At 40.1% G+C, this 12,680-nt stretch overlaps 1 protein-coding gene across 1 annotated transcript in view; it reads right to left on the reverse strand.

Moving 5' to 3' along the window:
- Positions 1-12,246, reverse strand: part of TPO (thyroid peroxidase) — a 50,628-nt gene extending 38,382 nt beyond the window's left edge. Inside the window, exons 1-3 of the mRNA XM_007431184.2 lie at positions 12,239-12,246; positions 9,258-9,418; positions 5,710-5,842 (exon numbers count right to left, since the gene is read on the reverse strand). Coding sequence (XP_007431246.2) covers positions 5,710-5,842; positions 9,258-9,418; positions 12,239-12,246 — 302 coding nt within the window. The remainder of the gene's footprint in view (positions 1-5,709; positions 5,843-9,257; positions 9,419-12,238) is intronic.
- Positions 12,247-12,680: the final 434 nt, after the last annotated feature.

Below are 12,680 nucleotides of genomic sequence, written 5' to 3' on the forward strand. Positions count from 1 at the left end.
AAATTTTAATTAATGTATTTATTTATTAAATTTGTCCCCACCCATCTCCCTCCAGTGGGGGACTCTGGGTGGCTCACAATTCATTAAAAACAATAAATAAGAATACAATTAAAAGCCTATATACACAGTTACAAAAGATGGAGGAAAAAGTCCAGGAGGCCAGTGGTTAAGGGCAGCAATGCCAGGCCTCTAGGGGGCTAGCCAATCCCATTTCTGATGACCTCCCTCCTCGCCCCAGGCCAGATGGCAGAGCCAGGTCTTCAAATCCCTCCGAAAGGCCTGAGTGAGGGGGCCTGTCTCACCTCCGGGGGCAAGATGTTCCAAAGGGTGGGGGCTACAGCAGAGAAGGCCCGCCTTCTGGACCCCGCTAGTTGGAGTTCTTTTGCTGAGGGGGTCCGGAGCATGCCCTCTCTGTGTGATCAGGTGAGACGGGTTGAAGTCGTGGGGAAGAGGCGGTCCCTCAGGTAACCTGGTGCCATGCCATGTAGGGCTTTAAAGGTGATAATCAACACCTTGAATTGGACCCAGAAGCAAACTGGTACCCAATGCAGCTTGCGGAGCAATGGTGTTATGTGGGTCCTTCTTCGGGCCCCCAAAATAGCTCATGCAGCTGCATTCTGGACCAGCTGAAGCTTCCAGATACTCTTCAAGGGTAGCCCCATGTAGAGCACATTGCAGTAGTCTATCTGGGAGATAACAAGGGCATGAGTGACCATTCGAAGGGCATCCCGATCAAGGAAAGGGCGTAACTGGTGCACAACCCGAAGCTGTGCAAAGGCCCTCCTGGCCACGACTGCCACCTGCTCTTTGAGCAGGAGCTATGAGTCCAGGAGGACCCCCAGATTACGCACTGGGTCTGTCTGGGGCAGTGCTACCCCATCCAGCACCAAAGATAACAAAGTCCCGGATACAGAGGAGCCTTTAATCCAGAGCCAATCTGTCTTACCAGGGTTCAGCTGAAGCCTGTGTTCCCCATCTAGACCCTCACAGCCTCCAGGCACCGTGAGAGGGCGGTCATGGCATCACTTACCTCACCTGGGATGGAGATGTATAGTTGAGTATCATCAGCATACTGATGATACCTCATCCCATGATGATGGATGATCTCACCCAGCGGTTTCATGTAGATGTTGAAAAGGAGCGGAGAGAGAACCGAACCCTGTGGCAACAAAGGAGGGGCCGAGGATGGAACCTCTTGCTCCCTATCACCACTGATTGGGATCGGCCCTGGAGAAAGGAGGTGAACCAGCACAAGACCGTGCCGCCCACCCCCAATTCCCTGAATTGTCCCAACAGGATACCATGGTCGACAGTATCGAAAGCTGCTGAGAGATCAAGGAGAGCAAGGATGGTCGCACTTCCACCATCCTGCTCCCACCAGAGATCATCCATAAGTGTGACCAATGCCATTTCCATTCCATAACCAGGCCTGAAACCTGACTGAAAAGGGTCCAGATAATCTGTTTCCTCCAGAACCCTTTGGAGCTGGGATGCCACCACTTTCTCAACCACCTTCCCCAAAAAGGGGAGGTGGGAAACTGGACAGAAATTGTCCAGTACAGAAGGATCCAGGGAGGTTCTTGAGGAGGGGGTGCACCAATCCCTCTTTAAATGGGGAAAGTTGAAGTGCATCCTGCAGTAGTAAATGTAGGCAGGCTGCCAAGTGCCTGAATTTTGATCACATGACTGCAGGTGTGCTGTAACAGCTGTAACTTCAAGGACTGGGCATAAGTACCATTTGTTCAGCACTGTCGTAACTTCTAATGGTTGCTGAACACATGGTTGTTAAACGAAATCTACCTGTACTTACTATTTTACTACAGCTAAGCAAATTAACTTATGCCCGTGCATCTTGCAAGTGGGAGAGAAAATAGCAGGAACATTGGAGAAAGTGATCATGTAATGTTGGAATATTTTATTTTTAAGGGAAAATAAAACTGAATGTAGCCAAATGTATCTTGGACTTCAACAAAGCAGATGTGAATACACCCAGAGTGATGGTTAATGAAGGAAGAACCCAGAGCGATTCCATGAAGGAAGAAGCTAGGGCCAAAGGAACTCAGATGGGTGGAAGTCCTAAAGCATGAGATAATAAAAGCACGGTTGCAAATAATTTCGGTTAAAAGGAAAAAAAAGAAAAAGCCAGTGTGACTGCACATGAAACTTAACGAAGACTTGAAAACACACACACACACACACACACACACACACACAGAAAATGGAAAGATGGTCAGGTCACAAAGAACAAAGAGATAGTCCTGAATCGAAAAACATGAGGAAAGTGAGAGCCCAGAATGAGCTGACGTTAGCAAAAGATGGTAAGAATAATAAAAAAGGCTTCTTTAGATGTGTTCAAATGAAAAGCAAAAGAAAAGAATCAATATACCAACTACTCATTGAAGGTGGTAAAACGCTAGCAGGTAACCAAGTGGCAGAGTAAGGGCAGTTCTACTCAACATCTTATTTGGTTCATTCTTCTTTAACAAAGAACTATGTGTTCCACCTGAAGTTGTGAAGGGCAAGTAAAGGGCAGGATTAAAGCTTGAGAGTGATAAAAACACAGATCACAAAGTATCTCTTTGACTTTAATTCTTCAGGACAAGATGAATTGCATATTTAAAAACTAGAGGAACTAGTGATGATCTTCCTGAATCTTCATGTATTATTTTTGGGAGATCCTGGGGAATTGAAATGTCAAATGTTTCAAAAAGGGGAGCAAAGAAGCAAACTATAGGCTAGTCAGTCTGACTTTCAGCCCAAGGGGAATTTTAGAGCAGATCATAAAGAGAAGCACCTTAAAAAGAATGTGATGATTAGACATAAATGAACATGCATCTGCAAAGACAATCTTTCCAGACAAATATAATTTTTTAAAAAATCAGATAACTGCTTTAAAAGACTGTGGAAATGATCTAAATATAATGTACTGTACTATGAGTTTGGCAAAGCATTTGTAAGTCTCTTGTGACAATGATCAGTAGGCTCATTAAATATAGGCTGGGTGGCATGGCAATTAAGTGGACACACGGCTGGCTTGAGAACTGCATTCAAAGAGTGTTCATCAGTGATTCCTTATCAAATTGGAGAGAGGTATAAAGTGGGATGCTACAAGAATCAGCCCTCTATTCTTAATATTGTATTAATTATTTGGAGGTGGATGTAGTTTGCAAATTATACAACAATGGGTAGGATGACTAATACCACAGAAGACAGAAATAATATTCAAAACAGAATGAAATTCTGTTGCAAGTAACATTATGAGATTTAAGAGAGATTTCTGCAAAGTTCTTTACTTACAACACAAATATCAAATGCATAGGTATAGGATACTATGCCTGGTAATAATATTTGCAAAAATATTTTAAAATAGTCATTGATTGAAAACTGAGTATGACCCAGCAGTGTGAACTGGCTGCAAAGAAAGTATATGCAGTTTAGGTTGTTTCAATGGAAGTATACTTCTCTCCCCCCTCCCCAAAATTATTCTACTCTGTTCTGCTTTGCTCAGACTTCACCTCAAGTATTGTGCCCAGTTAAGAACACCAGAAGATTTGGAGAAATTGGAACAGCCTCAGAGAAAGGCATCTAAAGTAATCAGAGAACCAGAAACTAAACTCTATGAAGAAAATCTGAAGAAGCTGGGTATGTTTAGCCTTGAGAAAAGATTATTGGGACTGCTATAATAACCCTCTACTAATACCTGAAAGGGAGTCACACAGAAAAACATCAGGACCTGTTCCAGAATGCAGGACACAGAATAATGGATTTAAATTACAGGAAGGCAGATTACCATTCAATGTCAGAAAAAAACTTCCTAACAATAGGAACAGTAGAACCAATTACTCAGAGAGATGGTGGCCATCCCTTCACAGGTTGCGTTGAAGCGGCAGCTAGACTGCCAACTGTCTGAGATGCTTTAACCTGGGTTCCTGCACAGAGCAGGGGACTGGTCCCTGTAGCTTAAATGGCCCCTATCACCTCAATGATTCTATGCTGGTGTCTTCAGACACTCTCACTTAGTGCTGAAAAGGGACAGGAAACTCAGGACTACTAACTTGTGCTGCAAACATCTGGATGACCACTCAGTGTTCTCTGTATCTCTTGACAGTCTTCTAGATGATTTCAGCCCAGATTTGGTAGCTGGACAAGAGAGACTCCCTGTTCTGTTCTCTTCCTTCTTGTTCATGTGCTTCGCTTGATTATTCTCATCTTGGCCATTATTGTGAGAAGTTGACGAGAAAGAACCAAGAGGAATGCTAGACATAAACAATTCACGTATGACGGGGGAGTTCATTAGTCATTTATCTCATAAATGGCAGCTCAGTCCAGGCTGGAAAAGCCCAGGAAGAAAAGATTCAAAGAAACTCCACTTTAATAAACTCACTAATAAAAGAGGGCTGGAGATAATGATGTTTCAGTACTTTATCGTGAATCCTTGCATTAAACACCTTATTAAAGTCTGTGTAATTCTTACTTCTTGATTGCATCCTGCTGTGAAGGGCCTTACAATTATGTTTTTATTTTCCTGTTGGAGCTTTAGATTAGACCGTGAACCATACTGAATGGAGCACTGAAGCTTGCTGTGCAGGCAAAGCTAAAGTGGGGGGAGATGGGGTCATGATCTGTGTTGGAATAGGGGACTTAAATAGATTTATTTGGGTCTCCAAAGAAAAAAAAAGGATATAATAAAAAGAATAGGAATTGCTGGAGGCTACCTACAAAGCAAGACATACAAGTTCTAATACTTCTTTTAAAGTATTATCTGAATCTGAATCTCTAACAGAGGAAACTGGGGAGAAAAAAAGTGAATCTGAAGACTGCTAGCCATACATATATATATATTTTTTTTTCTGAGTGGACACTAAGTAGAGAACAATTATTTTATTAATACTTGATTGATCTTCAGTATACCAAATGGCTCAATTTGCAAAGCAGTGTGAGACAGTAATATATTTAATTAACTGTGATAATTCACACTTGAAGTTTGACATATGCCTTAATAAAGCATTCAGATTAGTTACAGTTGATTTGTCTTTATTGAAATGGCATAAAGTTCGGCATATAGTGCTATTTCACTCAATTAAAAGTAATGATATGTTAATTTAACAGCTTTGCCAGATATTTTCTTCTTGATTGCTTTAATATTTTAGCAGACAACTGACTGTTTCTGAGAGAAGAAGCTTTCCAGTAGATTTCTGAGGAAGAAGAAGCCTGTAAATGAATTAGAGTCCCATGCCTTGGTCAGATGGATCACTTGAAAGCACTGTAGACCAGATAGTTCTGCTACTGTGAGTAAAAATACTGTACTCATTAGGTATCTCTTAATTGGAGGTGGTAGAATCTCGTGATACAATCCACAGTCTGTCAACAGGAGATCTCTGCACAAAAGGACTCCTGCTCATACACTTAAAATAAATGTGTACCTACATAAATGTAATTTTATATGCTAAATTCCTCCCTATGGTTATATAATGTAGTTGCACTAAACTGACAACCTCCAAATTGTCCAAAGTGAAATGCCAAAACCACATGTTCCCACTCCCCTCTTTTCTTTGGCTTTACTTTAGCACATTCCTCATTTGTTGTTATGTTACATTCTGAAGTGAGATTTCAAATAAACATTAATTGATTGTGGGTTTTTTTGTAGACTAGAGTTTACTTTAAATTAGAAACCTTAATTACTATGTAGATGTGGTTATTAAGATTTACCTGTTGTTGCAGGCTCCAGTGATGCTTCTATATTTATTGGTCACACAATTGTTTTGACACTTAGGTGGCAGCATGTAAGACACACATCCAGATATGTTGGAAACAGCAAAGTGAACTTCTCTAGATAACCGATCTGGAATTAAAAAGATGCCATAATTCTTCCCACCAATTATATTTTACTAGTAGCAAACCTTAACACAGAATGTGGTATATTGGTTTAAGGATTTAATTTCAGAGACATTTGAACCTAAGAAGAATCACTGTCAATACAACAACTCTCCTCTAGCAAAGCATATTCTCTACTCCAAGAAAGTAGCATTTCAATAGGAATACAGCAATGTTTGTAAACCGAATTAAAAATGAACCCCTCTTCCAAGGCTGAGAGTCATAAGCTGACTGTTGTGTTTTTTCTACAAACAAAATGCATTAGTATCAGAAGCTGGGGGGTTTTGTTGCTTGCTCTACTGAAACTATTAGAAAAAACTGACTCCAGTGATTCTGCAAGAATGATATAGAGGCAAGTCAGTGTAATCAAGCTGCAATACAAGATCACAGACATGCTTAATAAAATAAATAACAAGAATAACGTAATACACTACGTCACTCCCACCAAGATACAGAACCAATCACGTTTACAAATATAGGTGCCGTGGTGGCAAATGGGATATCATCTGTCATAATAAACAGGAATGCTCAGTGTGTTAATGGCACTGGTGATCATATGTCCATTTCAAGGATATAAGCTAGTTGTGGTAACCCTGGAATTAGAGTTGAGTTTCCAACCACATAAGGCACAATTTCTTCTTTCTGTATCTCTGTTTTCTTTAGCTGGTCAACCTGTCATCTCTAAATGCTATCAGAAACAATTTCTAGACTATAAGAAAGAGGTCTAGTTCTTCCTTTATTTTCTGCTGTTGTCCACTTCCAGTCCCTCCACAGTCTCATGCCAGTAGAGTTTGTCCAATAGAGAAGTGTTGTGCTTCTGCATGAGAAGAGTGCTCAACTTATTTCAGCTGTTTGAGAAGGCTCAGCTTGGAATATAAATGCACAATCTAAAGACAACATTGCTGGCAATTGTTTTGTTATTACTGAGTTATGCAACAAGAAAATTGTCAAGCTTTTCATCAGTGTGATGCTTTCCCCAGACATTGCTCACAAAACATTCTTGAGATTTTGAACAAACCATTTAGCCTATCTGCTTGTAATAAGTGGTGGTGATGTTATATGATTGATTTCATTTTTTTCCAGGAACGTCTGAAACTACTCAGCTACAAATTGTGGTCCATTATTGCTCACAAATTGTTCTGGAACTCCTATATAGACAAAGAGGTCTCTTAGTGCATCTATGATGTGCAAGGCTGTGGTTAAGGTCACTGGAAATACCTCTGGCTATTATGCATCCATCACAACTAAAAAGGTAGTGCCCCTCAATGGTCCTGCAAAGTCTATATGATTGTTTTGCAATCCCAAGGCAGACCATTCCCTTGGGTGAAGTAAGCTGTTCTGATATTTTTTAACCAACTTGTTAGTCTATTCCCAGCCACCAACAACACTATAAGCTAGCGTCTTCATCTCTACTACTCTAAAATGTCCAACATTTCAATATTTGACCTCTTGGCTTAAACAATATGACGTCTCAAATAATACAATCACCGTCAACTGTAAATTCATTAAGATACTGATACAATTTCACAAACTGAGATTTTTGCCATATGTTCCAGCCATTAGGCACAGAAATATTGATGATTAGATACTTTCACTTTTAGATCCCAGTTTAACTCTGTGTTGCTGGGGTAGAGACAGGAAAGCTATCCATCTCTTTCCCTGATAAAGCAGAAATGTTCATTTGTTCAGAATATGTTTTGATTTCCAAAAAAACCTCCTTTTCCCCAAGTTGTGAGAAGACCATAATGTCTGTTCACACTGTGTGTCCACTATTACAATCTTCCCATTTGTAATAATGTATTCAAAGGCTAACACATTAGCCTGATGGCTAATTGTCCAGAATTGGTCGTAATAATTAACAAAAACTAAAAAGGATCATGGCTGTGACATATTCTGGTTGTTCACAAGTACTTGAATTTTCTCTCCACACTTGTGTAGGCCTTGTGCATCAATGGTGTGACTCCAATTTGTTATACTAGGTTTAAAGAACTCATATTTGTTTGTGTCATGCTCAAAGACCACTTTCTACTAATCCCTGCAAAGCTGCCTTGACACTTTGTAGATTCACCTAATAATTTTCTTCAATAATTGTGATGTCATCTAAATAGCTCTAGGGGCTTGGACAGTCTTAAAGTACTTGGTCCATTGCTTTCTGCAAAAGCATTAATGCAGATGCTTCCTCCATTTCTATCTGTAAATAAATCTCTGATAGGTCTATTTTGCTGAAATGTTGTTCATTAGCAAAAATGTCCTCAGTTCTAAGCAAAAGCTATTGTTCAACTTGTAATAATGGTTTAATGGTAACTTTAAAATATCCACAGATCCTGACATATGTTCTTCTTAGCTATGGAAACCACAGATGTAGAACCATGGGCTCCAATAAACTTTTCAAAGAATTCTTTCAAGCTTTCATCCGATTCACCTCTGCTTCTCCTTTTTGTATGTGTCATACAGATCTGGGCATACTTTGTGAAACATGAATGTGGCATGCTCCTCTGTTTTATCTTTGATATCCTTGAGTGTGCCAATGCTATCTTTGAACACAGCTTACTTTCAGTAACCTTTGTGACAGAAAGTATAGCATGCAAGCTGTTGATGGTGTCTCAAGAATTCTAAGATATACAGGTAGGCCAATGTAATCGAGCAACAATACAAGAACACAGGCATGCTTGATTAATCCATAACAAACAATGCAACAATAATAAAACAATACCAAATGCCAGCAAGTAACAATTTAGGGTTAGTGGAGCTTTTTCCTCTTCTTGCCTGGCCATAATTGTATGTGCACATCAACAGATTAGCCATTTCCAACAAAGTTGTCACATTCATAGCCTATTGCCTCACTCTGTAGAAAGCTAATGGTTTAACTCTGCAGATTAATAATGTAAGCACAAAAGCAGCTTAAATGCCAATTGCTTATTTGCATGAATATTCCTTGGCATTTAGAGAAATAAAAAGCATTTTTAAAAACGCAAATGCTTATTCCTTTTTGAAATGTCCACATATATGGCTAGAAACTGAGCAACTCATTTGTTTCCAATAAACTATATGCAACAAACAATAGAACTTGTTTAAATATTCTGAAGAAGAAATTAACCTTATTGTTGTACACATGGGTTCATGTGTTCTTGTTATTTGGCCAACTTGATTTTTCTCCTGAAGCACAAATACAGTTTTATAAGAGTTTTCTTTTCTTTCTTTTTTTTAAAAAATTCAGACATTTAAAGTATTTAGAATCCTAAGCTGGGACTCCAAACTCTGCAATAAATTTAAGTCTGACCTATGGCAATTTATTTTTTTTAAAAATAGTACTGTAAGAGACACAACGCTCTTAAGCAACCACAGGGCTCCATTCCCAGTATTATGCATATGTGTTTATTCACCATTTGGAGACAGCATGCGTTTATGCTTCTGATGAAGTTTTCCTTTCAAGTCCTGTACGGAAGTTTCCATTTTTTCAGCTGCTTGAGATAAAAACTTGGTCTCTTGTTCCAGATAGTTAGGAAACTGTGCATAAGCCACTGTTTTACTTCTTCGGTGAAGACTACAACAGAAATAAAAATACTAATGGTAGCATCATTTTAGTTACACTAATATCTGCGTTTAGGTGTGCATTGGAAAAGCAAGAAATGGAAGTCTCTTCTATCATTGCCTGGAAAAATGCTAAACAAATATAATTGTCCAATAGAAGGGGAGGCATTATAGGACTTATATTTCTATGAACAAGATTATTGTTCATCAGCATGTCCTTAAGAATACAGCTTAAAGACTTAAATTTGCCCTTGCTTAGGCCCTGAGTATATTTTCTGCCAGCCTTTAATATTAATGCAAACATTTAATGTTTGTTATGCTCCTTTGGGTGTTAAGAAGAGTCTGCAAAAAATGGATGGATGGATGGATGGATGGATGGCCGGATGGACTCTCCTCTACAAATATCTATCTGCTGATTATTTCTTAAAATTTGACTTGTTCTGTTTTGCCTCTGAGTTTTGGCATCACTTTCAAGAACTTTTCCAGGATGGAAAACTTGAAATCATAGACATCACTGATACATGGAAGGCCTTTAGGATGACTCTAGGATGAAAACAAAAAACAAAAAAAACCCCAGAAAGTACACAATGGTTTCTCTAGTTTGAGGCCATCATTTTAGGAAGGTGCACTGAAGAACTTGGCAGGAAATGTGAGGGAGTTAAAAATGCACATGCACATATTCATCTGAACTTGAGTATATACTCTACTAAAAGAAAACAAAATATAGAACAAAACTTTTCTATTTCATTTACAACTTCTAATGTGGATGTTTGTAGAATAATTCACGATGTTTACTGACCTTCTGAAATATCATCTACTTCTTTGGGGCTTATAAATTGATTTTCCACTTCTTTGAGTACCATCTGGCTCCTTTTGTATCCTCACCGGGATACAAAACAACGACAACAATAATCAGTTGGGTGGATGAGAGTATAAAGGGGCATTGTTTGCAGAAGTGGATGCAGAATAGTCTTTTTTTGGAAGATCTACTAGAGTTTCACAAGTACCTTATTTAGTACTATGAGACTGGGAAAAATCTGATCAGTCTTTCACCAAACTATAACAAGACAAATCTTGCGTGCAATATATTTATAAACTCTAATTCAAACCAAGTTTTTAGTTACTATAAGGACAAACTACTTGATACGTTACATGGATAACATACAGCTGCCTTTCCATTTTTTTCTTTATATTAGAGAACATGTACAGTTTGGTCTGGTGGTTAAAGCTCCAGGCTAGAAACCCAGAGATTGTGAGTTTTAGTCCTGCCTTAGGCATGAAAACTAACTGGGCGTCTTTGGGCCAGTCACTCTCTCTCAGCCCCCGACATCAGGCTTGGGCGACAAGCTGGTTGGTCAATTCCTGTTGCAACCATCAGATCAACATTCAGCTGATCCGAAAAAAGAAAAAAAAGTGGACCTTGCACACGCAGGAAAAACGCTGGATAAAAAAAAAAAATTGCAGAAAGTACACAATGATTTGCTCTAGTTTGAGGCCATCATTTTTTTCCCCAGAAATTTACTACTATGCAACAATTTTAAAAATATTAAATTTATAACAAGGAAAGAGACTCTTTTTAAAAAGCCTGTAGGTAGTATGCATTTTTTTAAAAACCTGGGATGTGAGTGGAAGGATTTTGTTCCCTCCCCCAACACACAGTAGTTTCAATCCAAGCTGGACCAATGTTAAAAAAAGAAAAGAAAAAAAAGAATAGCAGAATGCCACATGTTGTATATTCTATAGTTTGCCCTTAATTCCCAGTGAAAACAATGGGGCTTAATCCAAGTCATTTGTTCTGTTGATTACAATAGGATAGCCCCAGCCACTCTAAAAGGATGAAAATTAGCTTTCATTTTCCTCTACAGCCCCCTGTACCCAACCAGGTCCCTTGAAGATCAAGCAATTGCATTTATTTATTTATTTATTTATTTATTTATTAACTTGCATGTGACTCTGGGCAGTGTACATAGCCAAAACACAAGTAAAATCATACGGGTAGTTCTTGAGTTATGACTGCCATTGGGACTGGGATTGCTGTCGCTAAGCAATGCGGTCATAAAGTACGACATCACATGACACATTGCTTAGCGATGGCAATGCAGACAGTCCTGCCTGTCCTCATAACCCAAAACGCGTGAGTCGTTAAGCAGGTAGTGGAGAGAGTCCCAGGCAAGAAGTGCGGAGGTGCTGCAGAGGGGTGGAGTCGTCCCTGGGAGGCCTGGCGCAGGCCGCACGCGAGTTGGGGGAGGGGGTGCTCGGTGCGGCCTGGCCAGGGAATGAGGGCGCCCTCAGAAGGGCCAGGGAATGAGGGCGCAGGGTGCATACAATTGCAGGGAGGCCAAGGAAAGATGGTGGGGGTGTGTGATCACAGGGAGGCAGTGGAAAGAGGGCGCATGGTGTGTGCGATCAGGTCTTCAGCACAGGCACTACATATCCTCTGTTGCAGCCAGCCAGCCCCAAGGCATCAGCTAGTCAGCACAGTCCAGTAAGCCACTCCCACCTCACTCTGGCTCAGCTCCCAAAAACAAACTGCGGGGGCGGAGCAATATGGGACTTTCCCATCCCACAGTAAACGGCCCCAGGGAGACTCCAAGTCTTGCAGTCCTGCCAGTTTGGCCCAGGACCCTAGTCAGGGCAACCCAGGGCAATACAGCTCACTGTCAATGCACACATGCACACCAGCTCAGGTAGGCTCTAGAATCCCACAGCTCTCAGGCTCCGGAGTCTGAAAGCAAACATATCTCCCAGAGCAATCTCCAACATCCAGAACTGCCTGTAAAACTGTTCAAAAATGACCCCAAAAAAGAAGCCCGTGTCACACACATCCACTCACTCTGCCATCTTTTACTCTTTTATTTGTATTAGGTTGGCTAATGTTAGTGTTGGTTAGCTTTTCTGTGGTGAATCCAGTCCATTTGTGTAATTTATGATTCAATCTTTTATACAAACTCAGAAAACGGGTTAATTCAGTAAACAGGTTAAGCGTATTGCACAGATCCAGCCCCTGAGCTGGAACTGGAGTGGGATGTTGGTGTGAGGACTGAAAATAATATTTTCCACCCTTTTTCTGTTTAAGGCTATTTCACTGGATCTATGAAAACGAATCTTTAGCACCAATTCTAGAGCTAGGGAAACAATTTCCACAATTCTTTTTGGGCTGTTCTTAACAACTCTCAAATTTCTCCTTTCATCTAAATCTGGGTTGGCAAACTGTTTCTATCTTGGCCAGATAGTAAATATTTTAGACTTTGTGGGCTAAGCCACCACCGCCCCCC

Source organism: Python bivittatus, unplaced genomic scaffold (assembly GCF_059951505.1).
Source record: "Python bivittatus isolate LINGU-HERP-01145 unplaced genomic scaffold, Pbiv_v1 ctg000020_np1212, whole genome shotgun sequence".
Lineage (NCBI taxonomy): Eukaryota > Metazoa > Chordata > Lepidosauria > Squamata > Pythonidae > Python > Python bivittatus.